General features: G+C 40.8%; 1 protein-coding gene across 2 annotated transcripts in view; it reads right to left on the bottom strand.

Moving 5' to 3' along the window:
* The window catches only part of PLOD2 (procollagen-lysine,2-oxoglutarate 5-dioxygenase 2), a 353,254-nt gene that overhangs the window by 209,679 nt on the left and 117,582 nt on the right, over positions 1-25,993 (bottom strand). For both annotated transcript variants that reach the window (XM_069213902.1, XM_069213901.1), the window contains exon 3: positions 16,311-16,447. In XM_069213902.1, coding sequence (XP_069070003.1) covers positions 16,311-16,447 — 137 coding nt within the window. The remainder of the gene's footprint in view (positions 1-16,310; positions 16,448-25,993) is intronic.

The raw sequence follows: 25,993 nt of genomic DNA, 5'->3' as shown, positions 1-25,993 counted from the left end.
TGGGCAAATAAAGGTGAAAGAAAAAACGCAGATCGAAGCCATGACAGATAAACGTGAAATGCTTTTGAGTTTTCACAAATGCAAAGGTATGAAAACTGCATTATAAACAAAACTACAAAAATTCAGTTCACTAGAAAAATGTAATTTAAATAATTGCTGAACAGACATAATCGTTTAGGCAACTGTTTCATTGCACAGAAATAAGGACCACCTGTAAAAATATTATTCAGTCCTCTACTTTTACATTCATAATCCCCAGAAAAGGAGAAGCTGAAAGACAATGTCGGAGTGAGGTGTGCATTCACTCTAGCACGTGCATAATAGGCACATGCATACATGCACCCCCACACACCCTCATCTATTTCTACGTCCCTCCGACTACATTCCTTTCATAAGTTCACTTAAAACATCCCAAAGGTTGACTTTATTAACATTGTCCAAAGTGTGCGTTTTTCACTAGACTCCATTCCCAGATTTATTGCCTAGGATGATGCTCTGGAATATAATAATATATATTTCTTTGTTAGCATAGGAAGTTTGTTTCAATCAACACAAGCTTTATTCGGTCAATTTAACCACCAAAGCATCACAATACATTAAAACTCATTTTTAAAACCTATGCAATCCTTAATTAAGACAAATGAACAAGAAATACTTTTTAAAAAAAAATCTCAAACTACTCATCTAAAATCCCACCCAATCAATCTTCATGAGACCTTATTTACAACACATTTACGTATATGCCTTGCTGCCACTAAAAACTTACTAACAGCAAGAACTAACACATTAGAACTATGACTTTTTAAAACTATACTACATTTACTCAGCCTCCTTTCATGACACATTTTACAAATCCATTTTGACCGGGGAGAAGAATAAGCAGGGCAAAAGAACATAAAATGTTCAACTGTTTCTGGGGCGCCACCACATACTGGGCATGTGTCGGGAGTAACGATTGACTCCCAACAATTTGTCAAATACATTAATGGCAAGGTCCCGAAGTGAAATCTAGCATTTAAACCTTTGCCCAATAAGTCGGGTATCATATCTAAATAAGGTTTATACTGCAGATACCACTTAAAATCAATAAAAAGGTTAGTTAATCGACCATGAGATTTGCGACAAATATAATCATTCCTTACATTAGACCAATATACAGATTTCAAAACATTTTTATGCGATTTCTTTAGTTTATGAGGATTCTCCCAGTAATCTCCCAAGCCCAAGGTGTGAAACCAATTGGACACATGTCTGACCCAAGGAATAGTAGCAGCATTCGGTCTCTTTAATAAATCAAGAAGTGAGATCTTATATATATCCAATTCGGGGACAGTCCAAATCCTTACCCAATATAATAAAGGTCCTAAAGCAATTAAATCAGCTACTCGATTTAACCCCAAGTCAAGAAACATTGGGATCAATGGTGTACTGCGAGGGCATGCAATCAAGGCCCTCGCAAAGTTGTTTTCACATTATATTAACTGGGGTCCCTAATCTATGCAACACTTCCCACAGTTTTTCTCTTGGTACCAAGTCAAAGGCAGATTGCAGATCTACGAAAACAACATACAAGTGTTGCTTGGCAAGAACTACATATTTTGAACATAAAATAGCCAACCTAAAAACCTGATCTACCATGCTGGTTTTTGGGTGGAACCCCGCCTGGAGTGGGGAGAGGATCTGATGATCTAAAACCCAACTGGTTAGCCTCCCTAAAAGTTGTTTAGCAAAGATTTTTTTTTAAATTATCAATGAGGCTAATTGGTCTATAATTGGTTGGGAGATTTGCATTGACCTTTTTATAAATAGGTATGATCTCAGCCCCTTTCCACGTACTCGGAATTTGGCCCCCTGCAGAGATTTTATTTGAGATTAAATTTATATACCAGGACCATATGACTGGTTCTGATCTATAAAGGTCTCCCGGGAGCTTATCCGGCCCAGGAGCTTTGCCTGGTTTAAGAGAGTTAATTGCATCAAGGGTTTCTTCCATGGAAAAAAAAATGTGATCATCAAGGGCATTGACACACTCCCCTAATGAGTCAATACCAGGATTTACATCCAGCATCGATGAGAGGACCTGATCTCCGTCATAAGAATCAAATACCAAGGCGTTTTCAGGTATAGCATAAAGATGGGAGAAATGATCCACCCAACTTTCTGGTTGCATGTGATTCCTAATAATGCTCCTACCCCCTCTTTGTTGTTTAGACAGCAGTTTCCAAAACAGCATGCTATTATTTAATTTTGATGCATCCAATAGTTCCTGCCAATAGAATCTTCCCATGATCGTTTTGCTCTTGATGTAGCCTCCTTGTATACACATCTGGCTTGTTGTATCTCCCCCAGAATACCAGTCGTAACTGCTGTTTTTAACCCAGACTTTGCCCTACAGCAGGCTTCATCAAACCATCCATTACTAACCGAATTCCCTCCCCCGGGGTCTGAACCCAACCTTCTTATAAAAAGAAACTCTGCAATTTTAAAAACATGCTGTCGTGTATACTAAGTATAGGAATGTCATTAACATCCTGTTCTTCATAAGCTGCCAAACTGTCTATAAACAATTGGTAAATCCCAAGTATCAAATAGGGGTTAAACATCACCTTTGGCCACCCAACCCTTGTAGAGTTATTGTTCAAACATGGAGATGGAACCACTGTGAGTTGATCATTAGATGTCCTCCTAAATACATCCCCAGAGAGAGTAAGAAGCAGGGGATAATGATCACTCTCACATCGTAGGTCCACCCTCATATCCCTCAGCAGGGGCCATAACCTAACGTCCACCAAGAAATAGTCTTTAACACTTGTCGACCTACCTTGTTTAAATGTGGGCATGGTGTTTAAATCAGAAGACGTACGACCATTGCAGGCCCTAAGGCCATACTTTAAACATATAGAGGCCAACTGAGAAGCCACACAAGAAGTTTGTATATTGCAAAGGCCATGCAAAAGTCACTTTAGAAACATTTCTGCTGAGTTAAACCTGTGCATCCGCTGACAGAAACTCAAAAAGATGGAAAGTACCAGTTGGGGCACCATAGCCTTCACATGAGTGGTAAGTCTGAATTTACCCAGCGATTCTAGCATGCTTATTTAATTACATTTAATAAGAGAAAAAACGAAGTCTCAAGAATCGGTTTGTCTGACAACAAGATGCAGTAACAGAAATATATATTCTGAAAAATATTTATTAAAAACAAATAACTGGATGGGGAGTTAGGTTAAAAAAGAAAACAGATAAGGTTAGAACTAATAAAAGGAGTGGGTTAGGTTAACAAGAAGGATTATGGTTGGATTTAGAAGTAGGACTGCAGATTGCATTAGATTTAGGGTGGTTGGTGCTAGTAGGTTTAGGATTGTAGTTCTTAGCATTAGCTGTAGGGTGCTGATTTGAATTACAGTTAGAAGTGTGAATAAAAAGAAATAAAATTTGATTAGGGCTAAAGCAATCAAAGGAATTGTACTTTTTAGTGCAAAGCTCATTTTTGAACCATTTGCACTTGAGCTTTGTGATTTTAACAAGATACTGTGCACAATAAAACATTCAAAGTAATCTCGATCAACTGCTTGAGGGATCTGGATTTCATAAGTGTATTAATGATACAGCAGGTTAAAGGAGGAAAATAATTAATGTAAGTGGAATGGGAATGCAAATAAGCAATGCAGCAAGAAATTGATGCTTTTGGTACACGGCAGGTCATCCTAGTAAAGGAAGAGTAAACCCCACCCTACCCTGCCCAATGACAGGTAGATGGAAATCTACAAACCTATAAGTGATGGTGTAATTGGAGTGAATGACTCTCAGTCTTAAAAGATTGACCACTTTCGAGGTACGATGTTTGTATCAATTAATTTACCAAGGTTTTAGAGGTTACCCATCAAATGTTTAGAAATGTTCCTTGTGAGTCCCCACAAGTTTAGTCGCAATTTCAGTTGTTTAGATGTGGTGTGAAAACAATTACATGATCTGAAAAAAATACATAATTTGCTTTCATATAATTACCCACAATTTTAGTTAAAAATACTCAAATTAAGAAATGTAAATCCATCCTGTAGCTCAATATTTTATCGCAAGATGCATTACTGTGTCAACTTTTAATGCGAGGACACATTTAGGCAAAATAATACAGCTGCTCACATTCCTGTTGTATGCATAGTACTGGCGCTATAATTGTGCCACAAACAGCGGCGCAAATACATGATGCAGTGTAATGGCAAAATCTTAGGATTTCGCACAAGTGCGTGGTGAAATTCCAAATAATATGTTAATCACACTAGCATATTTGCATTTCGCCCAGGCTTAATGTTTAGGTATTTGTATTGGTGTCCATCTTAGTGTGTTTGCCATTTGTGTTTTTCGGAATGCGGTGTTACCAATTTAGTCATATTTTCTGTCCCATAACAGGCAAACTCAAAAGTGTGCTCTTTTTGTAGTAAAGTATTTAAAAAAATTAACTGTATGAGTACACGTGAAAGAGAAGACTATGTAATACAAATATTCTTTAAAACTTACATGAGTGCCCTTTGTTTCAGAGACCGAGATGGCTGCGAAAATTCTTCACTGGTTCTTAGTGTGAAAAAATGTTTACTAATGTTTCTTACGTTAGAGCTGTCTTTATTAAAAGTTATCATCTCAACATTGTTTTACAGTTGTCTTGCTTATGATTTGCTGTCTGTATGACACATCCAAAATAATTATAATAAATTTGTATATTTAATAATTCAGTTATGAAAGTGTCCCAGGGAAAGAACAGGTAGGAGAGAAGAGTAAATGAAAAATAGGACAGAAGGACAAACTCTCACTCTTAGCATTCAGATGTTATGACTGCAAGATGCTGAGACAGACTTCGCTCTCTGCCTAAACTATTCCCTATTAGATTCTGTTAAAGTATTCTTTATGAATACTGATAGCATTGACTGACTAGACTGCCTCTTGAACATCGGTTCCTTTTTGTTATTTTCTGACTAAAATAATTTACTTTACTGATTTAGATTACTAGAATAGGGATTAGAATAAGGAGCACGCTTTATTCAATTTCTGTAAACCTTATTGACTAATGAAGAGAAGATTTAAAACTTATGAGCAATAAAACATTAAAATTGTAACTAAAACTCTCATTATTGACTCCTGAAAATTATTACAATTGTGAATGTTATGTAGTACTGTTGAAATTGCAGTTTTCTTTTTCCAGCCCATTTCAAACATTTCAGACTGGGTATCTAAGAGTTGTGGAGTTTTATATAAATTTAGAATTCTTGTGCTTCCAACCTACAATTTGTAACATACTGTAATGACCAAAACCATGTGATTTAGATTTTGATGGACAGGTTACTCCATCACAAATATGATGGATATCCCTTTCACTGTATTACAAGTGCATTATATCTTATGGGACTTCTAATGTGGTGGATGATATCTGTCACATTAGTGACAAAGTAACCTGTCCACTCAACTTAAAATTAGGCCCTTCGTGACTCGCTCAAACTGTTCACCTGATGATTCCCAGTAAAACATTCCCCACCCATTTTGCTCATGAATAAATCAGTTGTGCATTCATGAAAGTATAAAAATACATGAATAAAAACATTATTTAATACTTCTCTTTCTTTTACTTTTGGGCCTCCAAACTAGGGTGGACTAGCAAAAGACTTCCAAAATGTGTACAAAAATATTTATGGTGGTGGGGGAAAAAATCTATTTCTCACAGGTGTGTCTTCCCGTATATTTTAAAAGGAACACAGATGGCACACACATTTCCAAAATGTAATCAAAACATTTAAATAGCATGTTTCCATCCTAATTATCAACACAAGTGTCAGTGGTGTTTCACTGCAGGTTAGGGTTTTTCTAAAGCATAGCTGCAATAGAATGCATTATCCCTTGACATTAGATTACACGTGCTCAAGCATTTATAAAAGTCTTCAAACCACACCTATGCACTGAAAAACATATATTACAGAGCCTTCATGCATCAGCGACAGCAGCAGTAATACAGCCATGCATCAGTGGTAATGTGGTTTTTAAGCCTGCAGCCATGCAACAGTGGAAATGTGTGTCTTTATTGTAGGGCTATCAACACTTCTAGTCTAAACTACAGACTATGGATAACTTCTCATAAATATTCAAAACTCAGCCCACGATCTGCCTCTTTACTATGTTGACCCACCACTTCACCTGAACCAAACACAGATCCATGCTGAATTTGGGTACTTATGCATGCCCACCAAATACAGAACATCACATGTATATGCTGTTTTACTTGACCTGAATATGCATCCATGTCAATTTTAGACATGGACATGTGCACCAGTCCCTGAGTCAAGCACAAGCTCTGCAGCTCCAAATGACCTGAATACAAATTTGTACTGCAATTAGAAATTTGTCCAAGGACACAAATCAACAAAGGGAACACTGGACACACAACACATAGACAATTGTGGATCCATACCAGTCACAGAATCCACCACATGCCACGCCGCCTTACACAAATTGTATACATATCTATGCTGTATTCCGAGGCCCAGGAATGGTTCAGACACTGAAATAACCAAATTAGCATTCATGCTGCACTGAAGCACTAAGGCACATGCTCCAATCATCTCCTCCATGTCATGCCCACTCTCAAAAATTAGCTGAATACAGTGTTAGAGTCAAAAGCAATATTCGTTTTTTTCCATAAAATGTAAACCCTCAAATGTAAGGCTGTCCAAATGCTCAAGTGGTACGAATCTAATTAGAAATGTAATTTTACAACGTTAATGTAATTCTTTGTAAAGGAAATGCCTTTTTTCTATACTTATTTTGTGTCTGTCCATATATACACTATTGCTTTCCAAAACGGAACAGAAATATTATTGAGGAAATATGAGGCTCAGAAATGATTCTTAGCTGACAAGTGGACCTATCAGATGTGACCTTTTCAGCCAATATTGACTTTTTAGTTTAGAAAACATGGCATTCTGGGACTTGTAGATTCATGATTATTATAGAAAGTATTAGCTCAATCACTTAAGTATGAAATAGTGGCATTAACCAAAGAACCAAGACTGGCTGAAGGTGTAAAATGCGACAAATACTTGCAACAAAAAGTAAGCCAGACCTACTGACACTGTCATGGTTTTCATAATAAATCAAATCTTTAACATTGAAAATACCTTTCTCAGTAAACTGATCAGACTTGTCATTGACCTATCATTGACTTATCATTGAAACTAACTCAGGTCTACAATATTGGGCAAATGATTCCTGACAAGGCAACCATAAGGCATACAGTAATAACATTGCAAATGTATACAAAATTACATTTGGCAAAACAAAATATTATCTCTCTTAAGATGGTCTAAAAAGAAATACCACAGTGTGAATTTTCTATCCCCACGCTTTGTCAGCGGGGAAGACCAACTTCAAAACCCGTGCCTACTATGTAAATCTTTGAGATTCCATGTAACAAAATACCCCACTGAAAGCTTTAATACAGAGTAATAACAATCCACTTTTAAATGCCTGTTGACTTTAATATATGTTTTGTCAATAAACGTAACTATAGCTATTATTGGAACATGTCATAATAAGAAGCCCAAGGCCACTGGCTTCTCACCATAATCAACAAAGGCATGCTGTGTTCACCAGAATTCTTCCCATAACGTAGAAAGTGTAATACATGCACTTTCTCCAGTGGTAGCAGAGCTTCAGTCCAATCAAATGCTGTATTCCAAAAAACACAATGTGTGGATGGAGCAAAGGCCACTCTTCCAACGGTACTCTCAAAATCTCTTTTTCCGTTGAGCACATATGGTTTGGTGGCATATGTGTTGTCAAGTAAGACTTAAAAAGTACAGCAGTCTTCCATTTGGAGCTCCTACCTAATGAGCTATACCTTCTTGTAGGAGACAGGTATTGAACATTACAGTTAAGCTCGTGTAAATTTTGAGTTTGTAACAATTAGGCAGACTAACCCTGGTATGTATTTATTTCTACAACAGTTGGGTTTCTGTGCAAATTAATATGTATCCCATAGGTAGCATACTCCAAATATCTACTCAAAACAACCACAACTAACATAAAATGCAACATTAAATGATATGGGTTATCTTAAAGCGTATTACTACATAAGTAAAACTGTTGGGTTCAGCCCGGCTTTCCTCTTATTACATGTCCCCACAGTTATGTGTAAATCTGCCAGATTTCATTTTCTTGCTGATTTTACAAGTAAACACAGACAGAAGACAATTTGTTTCCCACCTGTATTTACTTAAAAACGAAAAAATAGACAAAGTAGATAATATTTTGAGTGTCTCCCAGTGCCGTCAATCATGACACCAAGGTTAATAGCTGTGTTTATTCACACCATAGGGAATTGGAAAAAAGTGCATGGTTTGCTGATGGCTATTAAACAGCTGCAATTGTGCAGAAGGGCAAATACTACAACGAGTTGTGTGCATTGCTTTAATTTATATGACTATTTAACATACAATAACAATGACATTGCTTGTGGTTTGAACAGGTAATAGAACTAGAAATATACTATTTGTAACTTCAATGTTTTGCCCCACCAAAATAAATAAATAAATATAATGCCAATAAAATGAGAAAGTGAATGAATATATACATAATGACAGAAATGTTAAAAAATACCATAAAAATGGGACCCTGTTTAGGTGATTTAAATGCAGCAGTGTGTTCTCACTCGGCAGTTGGCAGTTCTTTGCAATTGTTTGAACTGCACTGAATTTCCTTTTTGTCTGTTGGTGCTCCAAACTCCCGTATCTCATTGTTCAGGATGTACAAGGTGGAAAACGTGCTCTACGCCATGAAACATGATATAGTTTAAAATAAATCAAATCCAGCAACTGCCTCATTCAGGAAGCAGAAGTCTGTTACAGGCGTGGGCACACATGCCTCACAAAATGCGCGTCTGTGAGACCCACTCTTCTTAAGGAGCTTATGAGGTGAAATGTTACACTGCAGCAAGGACGTGCTTCCTCTCTGGTGTAACTGAGGAACGTGATTTCACACCTGGACCAGTGGCTCCATTTGTTTGGTGACATTCAATGGACAGACAGTGGCTGTAATGCATGACCGGACAGGCCTTTTAATCCACGGGGCATTTCTCTGGGGGGGTCGAATCCTTCGAGATTGAGTTTGAAAGCCCAAGCCCGCGCTTAGTGCCTTTTCCCTTTATCCAGAAGCCCATGCAGCTAGGCAAGGGCAGTGGCGTAGCGTGGTGGGTGCAGGGGGGGCCGGCCGCACCGGGCGCAACATCTGGGGGGGGGGGGAACTCGAGTGCTAAAATCCACGGGTTAGGGGGCGCAAATTACTTGCCTTGCCCCGGGTGCTAACAACCCACGCTACGCCACTGGGCAAGGGGAAGCTTCAAGAGTGAGAGTAAGAGAGGGAAAGAGGGGGAATGTGGAGAGAATGTGATCAGAAATGGAGAGGGAGAAGTTGAGAGAAGAGAAAAGATGTGGGAGAGACGAATGAAAGAGAGAGACTGTGCGAGAAGACGAACGGACGGGCCGGGTTTGAGTATTTTTGGTTCCCCTGTCCAGCCTTGCTATAATGCAACATTTCACAAGATGAGAAATGTAATTGTCAACAAAAATGGTGTATTCTACGGCAAATGTTCTTTCTTGCATTCTGCATTGCATCCCATCTTTAAGTTCAATACACTTAAAGAAACAAGGGCCGATTCATAGCATTTCGTTCCAATTCTAGAGTTCAAGCCTCTTGTGCAAGTAGTGCATAATTTGTAATCAATAAGTGATTGAGTTCAAAGCCGGAAGATTTCCTTAGGCACACGCCACTAACATTGTGTAATGCTGAATTTGCCAAGGAACAAAGCTGCCTGGAATTGATTCTACCTCAGGACTCTTTCTTCCACCCTTCCCATCATACATACAGTGATGGGATTCAATCCCCTTCTTAATCTATCTCATGGTAAGATTACATTCGGCAGAATAGGAACCAGCATATTAGAATGTATTAACATTTCCTTCTCCAGTATTTGTTGTGTAGTGTTATGACTTTTGTGTCTTTGGACTTAAATCTGTAGCTGCTGTTGTGGCCCATCAACAGCCACAGTGGACTTACTCACAGCAGGGATATTATCAGTTTTAAAGGTGTTGATCAGTTGTCACTTTCTCCCAGCGTCAGACCTGGTGGCCGGCACCTTTTCCTAAATAGTTTGGCCACCGGTATGTTCATCCCTATGAAATTTGCTGTGGATCCTGTACAACGAGCCAAACCTTGTGAAGGTACTCGGTTCAGACGTTCAGACTTGAGAGTGTAGATATATCTCATCTCCTCGGGTTCCAATAGTCATTACTTGCATGGATTTTGGGCAAGCGCACAATTCATTAGTCAAACATGCAGGGCTGTATATGGCTTCACTTGTCCCGTGAGTCTTCGACCTGACGTTTTGTAATATAGAACCAGGTATTGGGATGCTGCCCACCTCTGACCTGCCAAATGTGCACTGCAAGTACGAGCCTACTCCTTTGTGAGCTACCCAGCAACACTTAATTCTGTTTTTTTTTTTTTATATTCCAGAGTTTAACCTGTCATTTTTTGAACCTCATGTTACATTTCTGGCATCTTTAATTGTGACTTTTGCAGAACAGGCAGTAAAGGACAGTGGAGCTGTAACACTTTTCAGAGTAGGGGTGCTGACAAGCATGTTACTGAAACAAAGAGGAATGGGCAAAATCCAAGGGATAGATTTTCAAACATTTTGCACTGAGTTTGTGTCACAAAAGTGATGCAAACCTAGACAAAATGTTTTTTTCTTATTTACTTTAAAGTGCAAACTTTGTTTTGCACCAGAAAGTTGCCTGGAAGTAACACAAAGCCGCACAAAGCACTGCTTTGTGTTACTTGTGCCAGGGGGGGCTTTCCTTGGGTGATACATTTCCATGCGTAGTAGTTTGTACTGGAAGGGTATCATTCCAGTACAAAACCTATGCTGGACTCACATATTTGCAGTATGGCATGAATGTATGCCACTAACTGTACGCCAGCGCTAGGGAGAGAGCAGGGTAGTGCCATTTCTCAGAATATATGGCACTACCCTGCTCTCCCCGTCAAGCAATGCAGGGCAGCAAATTTACGTGTTGAGCTGTGTTATGTGACAGTTTTGTAATATGAGCTCAAGTGTCATACAAAGAATAAGCATAGCAAATGAGCCACGCCCATTCTGCAGGAGAGTGTAAGGTATGAGGTATGTAAACAGGTTGCATTTTGAAGCATACATCAAATCTTCCATTCAAATTGCCACAAAATTTGCACTATCATGCAGTTTTACTGATAAAGCCATAGCGAACAAGTGATAATGTGTGAAAATCAAGTTTCAGAAAATATTTATCATTTGCCTATCAACAATTAAAGCACATTGTTGTTTTGATCCTATTAAAATCTTTGGGCCTCATTTTGACTTTGGAGGGTGGAATATGTACCTTCCTCATGGCAGAGTACTCCACCCACCAAGTTTAGATATGTCCGCCGGCCCAGAGGACATCTCTTCCATTTTCAGGAACCAACATCTCTGCAGTTCCTGTAAATGCATATAAAGTTTGACTGACATCCCATCAACATGACGGAGCCATAAGTAACCTTTCAACATTTCAAAACAGCAGGATTTTGTTAATAAAAAAAAAGATCCCCTCACTATGGGAATTTTCTCCCACGGCAAGAGGGTCATTTAAAGGTTTTTGCTTTCCCATACTGGTGCATTTGTCAGTATGTAAAAGCAAAAAACTAGCCATATGCCCACTTTAAGTAGGGCAGGCGGATATAAGGCCAAGCCTCAACAGCCCTTACGCAGGCAGACCACTGGAGAAGTACATAGGTGCACTAGAATGAGTAGTTTTTTACATCTACATGCTGTAGTTCCGCCTAACTCTAAAAGAGGTGGGCAGAACTTCACTTTGGTGGAGAGGATACTATGTCACCCTTGCAAAGGTGTTTTTAAAGCCTCTGTTAAAGCCTAATAAGGACCTTGGTTTTCATCACACTTGAGAATTACAAAATAATATGCCTAATTTGTGCTTTCCTAACTTCTGATATAGTTTGAAATATTTGTACAGTTAATTTGCAGGAAATTAATTTTTTGTTATGTTAGAATAAACTGACATCCTATAGCCTTTCCTTTCACACTCCCTGGACCCCAACAAGATTGTCAGATAGTTCACCTAACAATATACTCTAACTTTACAGTTAGGGGAAAAAAGCAAACACCCATCTACATGTTAAAAGACCTTCTGAACTCCTGCACAGTTATTTCAGGGTGCTGCAGTAGCCCCTGCACCAGTACTTCCAGCATCAATGCTGAAGGAACAAAATCGAAACCAGGTGTTGTATGTTAGGACAGACCATATGTCAGGGTGTTCTGCTTCAGACAATCAGGTTGTGGTACTCAACATCACATACTGTTGCCATTAAACATCACACAAAAAACTATCCCCAGTATTACTAGAGACAATGAGCAAGTCTTGAATACAATGGCTTGAAATGCTATCTGGTGGACACTCTCCCTTGGCATTACAACGATGATTACTTCAAATGGTATTTTTCTTCAGTAAAAGAAAGAACTTTTCTGCAAACTGCAAATGTAATTGTTGTTACCCATTTGTACTTTAAGCTACATTTTCAACATCAGCATAGCATCTTCTACCATTAATCTGGGATTAGAGCATTTCCATAGCCCGGTCATCTTTTTGGTATGGTGCTGAGATTTCCATTGACTGGGAGAATATAGTTGTTGTTTTTGGCTATTTATAAATTGCTAGAGATGTGTTAACTGTTTCACTATTCTTTGTGCTAGTTAATCTGAAAGATTAATTTGAGCCTTCTTAAAATCTTTTTTATGTTATGTGGATGGATTATTGTGCTTAATTTCTTCATTCTATTTTGTTGAGCTGGCAGGCCTTCCTTTCCAAAGCCAACCATATAGACATAGTTTTTAGATGCCAGTTATATTACATAAGTACCAAAACTTCATACAAAAGGGGATATTATATTTTAGTTCAAAAAGATTGTTTGAAAATAAAAGTTTTTGGTGTTACTATTCTCCCTCTCTTTTGCCTGAGTTTTTCTGCCCAAACTATCTGCCATCTGAACTTTAAAACTGATAGTAAGTGTATGAAATTCACACTGTTAATTAGCTCTATCTTTTTATCTTCCTTCTTTAAAATTAATTTTTGTCCACTTATTTATAGGAAACTTTCTAGGTTGTCTGTTCTTTTGACTTCTTGTAATCATATTTCAAATGTAGACTACCTCACCATGTCATTTTTGCCGTCCTTTTCTGCGCTCTCAACTTTGTCTGTGTGCTAACCACATTCCACCTTCCATGATTTGTGTCTCTGGCCCCCTTTTTATGCTCACATACTAATAGTCTTTTGACACTTTTGTACTCAGTGTCTGCTACTGTAGCTGTGCTGCCAATTTAGGAACCCAGGAACCTGGGTTCAAACCCAGATTTCTCACTTGGCTGGTATTGTGGAATCACTTAGTCTCCTGCTGCGACAAACTCTAGATATTTGAAATCATATTAAATATAGTCAATGTAATCACGAAATGAAAATGTGTAAATTCCCACCTGATGTGTGCAGTGTTCCATTGCTGCTCAGCTAGGTATATAAATACCAATACTTATGTATGTAGGTACATGGTCTATGTATTCTACTCAGCCAATTCCTTGCCCCCTCTGCCTCATCAGAGCTGCTGCTCAAAGGGATAATATGCCAGCCATCCATAGGGTCATTAAATGTGCATGTTGGTGAACTACAAACTGCTGTCCTAGCCTTTCCTTGTCGCCCCAGAGTTCCATTGATAACTGTATAATGACAGATGACACGCTGGGCCTCACATACTTTACAGTCCCTGTGGCTAAAGGAATTATCAACCAGTGTAGCCACCAGCCCACCACATACAGACACACCTGTAAAAAAAAAAATACAGTCCGAGTGCAGTGACTTTTCCAGCAATTAGAGGGACTTGGGTGCACATATGACGTACATGTAAAGAAAATACAACTAAAGTTCTTTGCCTTAAAGTTTATAAAAAATAATCTGTTTAGCACACACCAACTCAAGTTAGTCTAGATCAATTTGTTTTTGTTTCGACCCTTGTTCAAACATGAACATTCTGGGTGTATCTGCTATCCAGGAAAAATTTTGAATGTTTAATGCACGTGGGACGAATTGCTCCCAGATCAAGCCGGGAGATGTACATCACAGACACGTTTCAAAATTCCTCTAGACTGCAAGCATATGTTCATCAAGAGAAAGATATGTGGATTAGATATGTCCCTGTCCTGGATATAAAAACTACCAAACAATGCATCTGTACTTAAGAAAATGAAAGGGCTGTATAATCGCTCCCATTTGCGAGGGTTTGGATATGTGGACCAATTACAGGGTATGGTTTCATAGCCCTACAGCACTGTTAAAGATAGCCTGTACAATGCAGAAGCCACTAAAACCAGACAAAAACAAAGGCAAGCCATAACTGTATATTAAGAGGATCAATGCAAACCCCAGGAAGGTTTGAAAGGAGCGCTCTTTGAATGGAAGTGCTGAAAAATAGTTCCTAATTGGCATTGCTGTCCCTTTAGTTTATGCAAACTGGGGCAACTCACTGGTGATTTCTGAATGTTTGATATGGTAGAGTCTGTGGACAAACATAATGGAATATTCACCCCTTGCACATACTCAAATGGTCACATGCACTCAACGAAAACAGGGGTCTCACTTCTGTCTTCTTTATTCTGATACAATATGGCATCAGTCGGGTCTCTGCTGACCACAGATCAAATCTCAAGAAGGGAACTTAGTGGTGTAGAATGCTTATGCACGGTGCCCTCTTTCTACTTCTTTAGCAATCCAATACAATATAGTACAACTGACTGAATACCGTAAGAGACAGTTCTCATCACTAGAATATGAACACAAAGAAATTAGAGCAAGCGGGCAGGTACTGTGAAATTTGTGTGGGTGGTGGGTGAAGACACTCATTTTAGGGGAACCTGGGCTGTTTTTATCATCATCAGACATTTATCAAGAGCAAGAGAGAGACAGCAAGAACTGGGAGAAAGGAGAAGGAAGATAAATGTATGAAAGTTATTTGGTGCAAGGGGTTTGTGCGTTGGGCACTTATATTTTCACGGCTCTAATTACAATATAAACAATATAAACAAAGGAGCTGCCTTCCTCGGACTGCACTTTGGGTAGCTGATGTGTAGTGACAGCCTTAGCAAAGTACTGTTGAAAGGCTGCCTGTCTGCCCAACTGATGCCAGATAGACAAAGAGTTTAAAACTATTCGGTGACTCAGCTTGAGATTTTGAGGCACTAGGGTGTGGCACAGAACTGAATTCCTTTACACAATGAAGGTCTCAGTCGACGGTGAGCTTATAAATGGGGGCTAAATAAACAGAATGGGCTTCTCGTTCATGACTAGGCCAAAAATGCTGAAAATGGTGAATAGGACAGAAATAGGTCAGAGAAAACAAAGAAGGGAAAGAAAAATAAAACAGTGACAAAAGCAACATGGTTGCAAACGTTTACAAGCTTGTGGTAGAAGAGGAGAGGGTGAAGTTTCTGTGGCTGCATGTGGATGTGTGCATCAGTATGTGGGTTTAGCTAAATAATGGGTTTGTTTTCCAACAAGGCTTAGAGATGCCCACAAGTCTCCAGCCCGTGGAGTCACCGGCGTTCAAGAAAGCAAGAAAATTAGTATTATGAAAGCATAAGCTGGAAATATGCCAACATGATAAAAGAGTATAACAACGTGATTTAACACTCCATTTAATTATCAGGTGGTCTTGGTTTGTCGCTGTGTTACATAATGGGAACTTTGTAAGCTTTGGTGCAGAGAACATTTCACATTTATTTGAAACAAGGAGGTGACTCCTATGCAAGAGCAGGAAAATGTGGATTAACTTTATATCAGAACAACTGCTGTATTGAAATCTTCAATTGAAAATATTAAATTCTAGGGAAAACGTAATTATTGACCTAACACTTTGCAGACAGTGGCCAGTGATGACACTAGGCAGAACATCATTCAGCCTTGTTCCTTTGCAGCACAGTCATGTTTGGATCACTCATTGCACATCTGTTAATTCATTTAATGTTTTCCAGAGAAGCTGATGCGTTTTCCATGTGAAACTTTCTGCTTTCATTTTCTGAAACTATGCCCATAATAGAAAAAAAGAAAAACAGATGGTACCAAATACAATCAACGAGACATCACTGCTTTTTGTTTTCAGAACTATTTTGTGAAAATAGATGGGTAGAGTGATCCTACCTGTCGGTATACAATAAAATAAGATCTTCGGGATCAGAAAAGCTCTGTATTGATTCTTTCAGCAGCCTAACCTTTTGGCCACCACCAATTGAGTTTACGGTTTCTCCACCTGTCCAGTTTTCTCCTTGGCCAAGAACCTGTGGACAAGCCAGTTGCAAACATTCAGTGAAGTGAAAGCGAGCTGTATAAACTCCATTGTTCACGCCAGGCAATACATTTACCCCCTGCTCTTTAAATAATTATATTTTCAGTTCCACGTGTTAAGCAAATCTATTCTTCAGGCTTATTGATTTAAGAACAATGCGAAAAAACAGTTCTTACAAAATTTAGAATTGAGCAGTGTTAGTGAAGTCGGCTTTCAGTAGCGATTTGTGTTTTTTTTTTTTTTTTTTTTTAAAAGCTTTGCAAATTACCCACACCTTTACGTTGGAAAATATTTGGTAATTACAGAGAAACGAAAAATGCTGTGTCCTAGTAACCAAATTCTGCATGTTATGCCCCTTTTCTGAGATAAATATCGGAAGAGGGGGCGTTCATGGAACCCCGTAAAAGTCCGGTAAATAAACCACTCTACCACTCATAATTGGGGTCTTTGTGATCGAATACGCTTAGTGCATGATTTCAGGCAGAGAAAATAATACTCGAAAGAATCATCAACATGGATATAACAGCGGGAATTATCGCCAAAATACAGTTGCAGCACTTGAGACAACATATGCTTTCTTCTAGGACAAAGGGAGAAGAGAATCGAAGAAACACAAAGACAAAATGTAAATTAAACGGTAAAACGTCCACGCCGTTCCTGTCGTTCCCCAGAAAATTTGCTCATTGTAATCTTTGTTTATGACATCAGCAAGGCCTTTGCTGAATAAACCTGAGGCCATAGCCTTTGTGTTTCTCTGTCATTTTAATCCATATGAGAGGAGAACATTTTGGTAGTGGGCATTAAGGTTGGTACCACACCCATTTCAAGTCCCGTACCACACCGAGTTGATGGCAACATGTAACATAGTAAGAGCATACTTTAGAATTTGATCTCAAGTAGTCTATTATAAATTAAAATCCCATATCAGCATGCGGTTACTTTATAATCTCTTTTAAAATCATGTGTTTCTTTTTATCTCTTTTAAGAGAATGTTGTGGTTTTAATATATCTTTTTCACCGGCCAGTAACACTTGTACATTTACCGGCCAAAAGTCAATTAAGGGAAAAAACATTCATGTCCTTTTTACTGTGAATGATAAGGCCTTCATCAACAATATGGGAGTACAATAGCTCCACTTCTGATTTTCCTGAAAAATATACCATTCAGAAAGATAGGACCATATTCTGAAGCCATGCATTTTGGCTTGAAAAACAACTATCTGACCAAGTATGGTACATATATTTTCTCTTTCTTGGAGTACAGATGACAGTAGGTGAAAGTCACACAGTTCTCAAGAGAAACCGAGGGACAACCAATTATACCACCACCAAATAAGGAAAATGGAACTACAAATTTAGCAGGGGACATTTGGTGAAATAAAGTATTTACCTCTATAGTCCATAGTTTGAAATCTTGCATTTTATTTAAATATGTGACTGGTCACTTGTGTGTCCTCAATGTCAAAATCAATCCCAGCCATGAGCCCTCACTCTTTAATCATTTTGGGGTACTTTACATCTTATCAGCAATAGCTGTCTTGGCCAAGACTCCTTGTAAAAGCTAAGAACACATCCTAAAATAAGATAGGTGTAAACCCTAATATGGTACACAGTCATTAAAAACCAACAAGCAGTCATATTGAGAGATCTAAGGGCCTGATTTAAAGTTTGGTGGAGGGTTGCTCGTTGATCTATCTAAACATAACAGATATCCGTCTGTTTTAGATTTTGGCAGACGGGTTACTCATTTACAGTGGTGACAGATATCCCGTCCACTGAAATATAAATCCTAATATTTCCTATGGACTTATATTTCAGCACACAGGATATCCGTCACTGCTGTGACAAAGCAGCCCATCCGCTGAAATCAAAATCAGGCCCCAAGTGTTATGCGTCAATTGTTTTTGGTCTCATGATTCTTTATACAAACCAGACTTAAAACTGTTTGAGCTAGTTTTTTGGGTTGAGACTGCAAGTGCATGCACTAGAGCACACGTCTTGCTTGCAAAACTCCGTTGTGTACAGAAAAGGGCTTGAAGCCCGTCTGTCGCTAACCGTTTGTTGGTTTGCATGGCACTCTTCTTTACAGCCTTGTAATTTATCAAGGCAGGCCTGGCATTATTTCTGTTCCTCTGTACGGACAAGGGGCAAAGCAATGATTGATTCAACTTTATCAGTGCCTAGCCGCTGCTCCTGACATGATAGAGGTACTATTTTGTTCTTTCTAACTATACTGCCCTGCAAATGGAAGGCTTGTGACTAGCAAAAACACGCCCAGCAGGACAAACAAAATGCAAAGTTTAATTTTTTAAAGCAACCTTTCTTTTATTTTACCAAGTCGTCTTTTCTCACTCTCCACTCATGTTTCCTTTTGATTTTCCTTGTGGGCACTCTTCTCAAAAGATAACTATTAACTGTTTCTTTATTATGTGTAATTTCTGAAATGATGCTTTAACACATAATCGTGCAGTACACCCAAATCCACCTAACTTTACCCCACACCAATCCACCCCACTCCACTCCAAACCACTCATCCCAATTCAATTCACTCCAACCCACCCCACTTCAATCCTCCCAACCCACCCCAATCTAACCTGCCCCACTCCAATTCAACCCACTCTATTCATAAACAGTCTGTATCACTGCAAAACAATCTGCCCCACTCCAGTCCAAAACAATCGGCCCCACTCCAATCTGACCCACTCCAATCCTAAACAATATGCCCCACTCCCATGTATCCCGCTCCAATCTGCCCCACTCTAATCCAAAACAATCTGCCACACTCCAGTCCAAACAATCTGTCCCTCTGCGGTCTGCTGCACTCCAAAACAAAACAATCTGCCCAACTCCAATCTGCCCCAGTGCAATCCAAATCAATCTGCCCCATGCCAATCCGCCCCACTCCAATCCAAAACAATATACCTCACTCCAATCCAGTACAAAATGCTGCGCTCCAATATGACCCACTTCAATCCAAAACAACCTACCCCACTCCAATCTATTTCAATCTTCCCACTCCAATCTGTCCCACTTTAATCTAAAACATTCTGCCTAATCCAACCTGTCCCTTTTCACCCTGCCCCATTCCAATCCCAAACAACCCACTCCAGTCCAATTCACCTCACCGCACCCTAATCCATTCACCCCCACTTCAATCCACCACAATCCACCCCACTGCAACCCAGTCCACCCCACACCAATCCAATCTACCCCACACCAATGGATTCCACACCATTGCAGTCTGCTACACTCCAATACAAAACAATCTACCCAACTCCAATCTGCTCTACTCCAATCCAAAATAATCTGCCCCACTCCAGTCCACCTCACTTCAATCTGCCACACTTTCATGCAAAACAATCTGTCCCACTCCAATCTAAATCAATCTGCCCCACTCCAATCCAAAACAATATGCCCCACTAAAATCCAAAACAATATGCCCCACTCCAATCTGCCCCACTTCAGTCCAAAACAACCTGCCCCACTCCAATCCATTTCATTCTTGCCCACTCCAATCTGTCCCACTTTAATCCAAAACATCCTGCACAATTCAACCTGCCCCTAACCACCCTGTCCCATTCCAATCTCAAACAAGCCATTCTAATCCAATCCACCTCACCTCACCCCAATCCATTTCACCCCACCTCACCTCACCCCAATCCAATTCACTCCACTTCATTCCAATTCACTGCACTTCAATCCACCACAATCCACCACACTGCAACCCAGTACAGCCCACACCAATCCAATCTACCCCACACCAAACCAATCCACCCCACTCCAGACCAGTCCAATTTACCCCACTCCAATCCAATACATCTCGCCCCAATCCAATCCACCCCACTCCAATCCACTCCAGTCCAATCCACACCACTCCAGTCCAATCCACCCAACTCCAATGCAAATCACTCCAATCCAACCAACCCCACTCCAATCCACCCCACCCCACCCCACTCCAATCCAACCCAACCTACCCTACTCCCAATCTAACCCACCCGACTCCAATCCAATTAAATCCACCTCACTCCAATCAAGTCCACATTACCCAATCCACCTCACTACAATCCAGTCCATCTCACTCAAATGCAATCCACTTAAATCCACCCCACTCCAGTCCAATCCAGTTCACAGTAGTCCACCCTACTCCAGTTCAATCCAATCCACCCCACTCCAAACCACCTTAATCTACCCCACTTCAATTCACTCCACCCCACTCCAATCAATTCATCCCACACCAATCCAATCCACTACAGACCCATCCTTCCACTTCACACCAATTCAATCCACCCTACACTAATCCAATACACCCCACTCTAATCCAATCCACACCACGTCACTCCAATACAACCAGCTCTAGTCCAATCCAACCCACTCCAGTCAAACCATCACAATCCAATCTACTCCAATCCCCCACCCCACTCCAATGCACTCCAACCTAATCCAATCCACCTCACCCAAATCAAATCTACTCCAATCAACCCTAATCCAATTCACCCCACCCCTATGCAGTCCACCCAATGCTATCTACCACACTGAATCCAATCAACCCCACCATAATCCACCCCACCCCAATCCAACCCAATCCACCCCAATCCAATCCACCCCACCCCATTCCAATCCACCCTCCAGTCCAATTCACCCCTCCAGACCACTCATCCTATTTCAGTTCACTCCACCCCACACCACCCACTCCAATCCAACCTGCTCCAATCCACTGCACTCCACCCAGTCCACTTTAATCCATCTCACTCCAACTATCCCAGTTCAATCCAGTGTAGTCCAATACAAACAATCCACACCACTATAACCCACTCCAGTCCTCCAATCCACCTCACCCCAATCCATCTCACCTCTTCCCAGTTCAGTCTACCCCACTCCAGTCCAATCCATCCACCCACCGCACTCCAATCCACCCTACCTCAATGCAATCCACACTACTCTAACCCACTCCAAACATCACCATTGCAACCCACCCCACTCAATCCATCCCACTGAATCCCACCACACCCAAAATCTGATCCTCCCCACCCCATTTCAATCCACCCCACTCCAATCCAATCCACCTCACTCCACTCCAATCCATCACACCTCACGCACTCTAATTCACCATACTCTACTCCAATCCACCCACTCTATCCCAATGTAATCCACCGCACCCTATCCCAGTTCAGTCCACCCTACTCCAGTTCATCGAGCCCACCCCAATCCAAACCACCCCACTCACAAACAATCCACCCCACTCCAAAACAATCTATCCCACTCCAATCCAATCCTCCCCACTCCACTCCTATCCACCCCACTACAATCCAATTCACCCACTTCAATCCAATTCACCCCACTCCAGTCCAATCCAATCCACTCCAGTCCAATCTAATCCACCTCACTCAAATCCATTACACCCTACCCCATCCAAATCCTATCATTCCAATCCAAAGCAACCACCTTATTCCAATCTAATCAACTCCACTTGAAGCCACACCACGACAATCCAATCCACCCTACCCCAATCCACCCACACAAAGCTACCCCACTCACTCAACCCCACTCTACCCCAATCAAGTCCTATCCAATCCACCCCACTGTACTCCAATCCAATCCACCCTACCGCAATCCACTCCAACCCACTTCACCCTATTCCACCCACTCCACTCTATGACACTCTCTGCCACTGAACTCTATTCCCCTCTACTCAACTCTACAACACTCCACTCGCCCTACTCCACACTATAAAATTCCAACAGATCTACTCAACACTCCACTCCCCCACTCCACCCTGACACTCCATGCCACTAACCTTTAGCCATGCTAGATAGCAGCCACACTGGTGTCCAACATGGTGTAAGAAACTGGGGTGTTGGTTGACTGGGGTGTGAGCCCTGGTCAAGCAATAGCCACAATCCCTTACACGGTGAACCACAAAAAATAAAATAATTTAACCTGTGCTTAACCCTGGGGAACTTGACACAAAAAGCAGTCAGGCTAAACTTAGAGGCAAGGTGTTTATTTATGCAGTACACAAACAGCAACACAGTGAAAACACAACACAATAAAAATCCCAAACCAATTTAGAAAAATAGAGAAGATTTTAATAAATTATTGGAGACCGAAACCATTAAAATCCAATTAGTAGAACCACAGTTCTGAATTGTTGTACTTTTACGTTTCAAAATAGCCTCGGTTTTGGAAAATGGCCACCTGGGCACCTTTAGCACCACAATCAAGGGTCCAGGAATGGATGAAGACCTCTTGAGGGTTCAAACCTCACTCAGGCTGGCACCAGGTGTAGGGTTAAGATGGTGGGAGCCTGATTTGTCCCTGTGGCTCAGAACAGGAGACCAACTAAACTAGCCATTGGAGTCACTTCTGAAGTCCTGGGTGCAGGTGGTGATGCAGGGATTTACAGGAGGTCTGGACTCTGAAAGTTCCAAGTAGGCTCCAGGCAGCAAAGCAGGCCTTCCAGGTACAGCAGCAGTCTGGCAGAGTGTACAGCAAGTCACAGCAGCAGGCAGTCCTCTGAGAGTCCTTCCACAGCCCCAGAAGTGAGCTGAGAAGTGGGTCTGAGAGGCCTATTTTTATACCCTGGTGCGCTGCTCCTAGAAGTTTGGAGAAGTCTCCAGAAGGGTTCTCCAAAGTTTCAGGAATTTCCTGCCTCTCCTGTCCTGGCTCCTAGATGGCTACACCGCGCAATACGGGGCCTAGAAGCCTATTGTGTGGTGACAGAGTCCTGTCTATTCAGTTGCAAGTAGGGCTGTGCTTAGCTCCACCCCCCCCCCCCCCATAAAAACTATTAATGGCTGATTAGGGCTCTGCTAATCCCACTAGTGTGAGACCATCTGGGGTGAATTCATAAAGTCTCAACTGTCAGTTACACCCAGTCATGTGACCTAAGGAAGGCTTCAGGCACAAGGGGATAAGGGTAGGAAAATGCCAACTTTCTGGAAATGGCATTTCCAAACTTGTAATGATAAATCCGACTTTACCATTAAGAGGGTTTATTATTACAAGCTCATAGAGACCAAAGATTATATATCTAACCCCCTGGTCAAGGAATTACAACTTATTAATTTTAGTAAGGAATCCCCAATGTTACCCTATGGGAGGGGTAGGCCTCTCGGTAGTGAGGAAACAAACGTGGGAGTTTTTCACTACTAGGACATGTAAAAACTAAAAAGCACATATCCTACCTTTTAATTACACAGCGCCCTACACTAGTGGCTATGTAGGGCCTACCTTAGGGGTGACGTACATGTAATAAAAGGAGAGTTTGAGGCTTGGCAAGGGTTTTTAAATGCCAAGTCAACATGGCAGTGGGACACTGCGTTCAGGCTGCCATGGCGGGCCTGGTGCAAGGTTTAAGGTGCTACTTAAGTGGGTTGCACAATAAGTGCTGCAGGCCCACTGGCAGCATTTAATTTACAGGCCTTGGGTATATTGTATACCACTCTACAAGGGACTTACAAGTAAATTAAATATGCTAATCAAGTGTATGCCAAGGGAGTAAGAACAAGCACTTTATCAGTAGTTAGCAGAGGTAAAGTACACAGAGTCCTAAGGCCAACAAGCAGAATCCAGAAAAAAGTAGGAGGGGTGCAAAGGATTGGGAGTGACCCTCTAGAGAGACCCTGTAGAGAGGGCCATTTCCAACACATGGCAAAACATATTGCCAAAGCCAACAGCTCTAGTATAGGCAAGGCCTATTGGTTTTGCCAATGTTTTGTTTTTTTAAATCTTTAAAGCCCCTACTTTGGAAGTTGCATATTATGTGCTTATAAGTGCAGATCATGTGCATTTCAGCATAGAGAGGAAAACAGCAGACTCCACCAAACCTGTGTAAGTCAACATTGCAGACCTTGTTCTGAATTAATCATGTCCTGTCCACTCTCTATCAGTATTCTACAACAGCTTCTGTGCTCGTGTTCACAGAATGTTAGATTTGGCAGATCCAGATGGTGCTGTGTCATCTCATTGTCCCAGGAAGGTAAGGGGAATATTTAAGAGCCCCTCGCACCATTCCGCACCACATTAGCGTCGTTTTTTAAACTTGAATGTGGCATTTGAAGGTCAAAAACGGAGCACCACATTTACATTTAAGTAGTAAGCGATGTATAATGCAATTACAAATACAATAAAGGTAACACCTTTGGCTTGCATGTTTCTGATACTCCATTCTGTCATCTAACCTTTAAAGTGGAACAGTGCATTTATTCATTACTTTTTAGATCTCGTCTAACAGCACATACACACTGTTGCTGCAAGGGGTATTGTATTTGCTGCCTTATAATTGGGAAGCACAGGCCATGCGTCATTTTAGTTCCTTCAGTGGAGCTTGGAGGAAGCACAGATAAATTAAACTTTATTTGTGCCTGGCCACTGCTCCCACTGTGATTCAGACACTATTCCGTTTTCTGCCGCCACCTGGTTTCTTATTCGGTTTTCGTTGCTCGCCCATTGTTGTTTGCCTACCTTTACTCTACCTGCGTTGTTACTGCTACCATCTCCTGCATCGCTGCCCATTTTCCATTGGACTGGCACTATTGAATGATTCCTTGGACTGATGTTTCATCACTGAATGACAACTTTTAGAGAAGAATTGCAGCCCTTCGCTTTTTAGCCTACAATTCAGCAGCTCCGATTAAATGCTGACAATAGGTTGTACATAATTGTTCACATTTTCAGAAGTTTTTATAATCATTTACAACACTCTGTATCGGACAGCACCATCTTAAGGGCGCCATCCCAGCAGTACTTCTGTCAGTGCTTTCCTTTCGGAAGTGCTTAATTTCTAAATAAAGAGGTGCCGGTGCCCAAAGCCCTCCTCTTAAAAACACGAGGCTGCTGTAATTAAATGTGGTAACACAGAATACTGAGGCAGCGGAATCCTGAAGCAATCTCGGGCCTCTTCAATCCATAAAAAAAACCCTCCCTACTCTTCAGCTCACTCTAGCAGCTTTCTACTTTCTTCCTTTGTGGCGTTTTTTTCCGCTTTTCCTTTCCCCCGCCTCTCCTATATGTGTCTTTTGCTCCCAGCAAATGTTTGAGGCAGAAGAATAAGCCGCGGCCCTCAAAAAAAAGTGCCGGTGGTAAGCACCGGAAACAACAAACACAAATTAAGCACTGCCTTTCCGAATGAACAGGATTGGAGAAGGCAGGAGACGGAATGAAGCTGCTCCATGTGATTTGTTCTGATTGAGCTCGGAGTTTCAAGGCTTACAAGCTTAAAAAACAAAAATGGCTGGTACTGTTCCTTATTTCCAATTGTTATAGATCTGTAGCTCTTCGTTGCTCTTTTCAAGACTTCACCTCCGGGTGTGTTAAACCTTAATTTCAATGTTTTAAAACTTATTGCCGCCAATTTCCTTTTTTTTAAACAACTCAAATATACAGAGGCAATGTACATAATCAGCAGATACAAGGCACATTTTTTAAGTTGGGCATGCCTTAACTAGATTGCCAATGGCTTACACATGTTGCTTTACACTAGGGACCATATTTACCACCCGGTTCACATCGTGTTTGCACCAAGCAACGTGGTACATGC

The sequence above is a fragment of the Pleurodeles waltl genome, chromosome 11, assembly GCF_031143425.1.
Source record: "Pleurodeles waltl isolate 20211129_DDA chromosome 11, aPleWal1.hap1.20221129, whole genome shotgun sequence".
Classification (NCBI taxonomy): Eukaryota; Metazoa; Chordata; class Amphibia; order Caudata; family Salamandridae; genus Pleurodeles; species Pleurodeles waltl.
The sequence above is the reverse complement of the archived record's forward strand: the minus strand, read 5'-3'. Positions and strand labels throughout refer to the sequence as shown.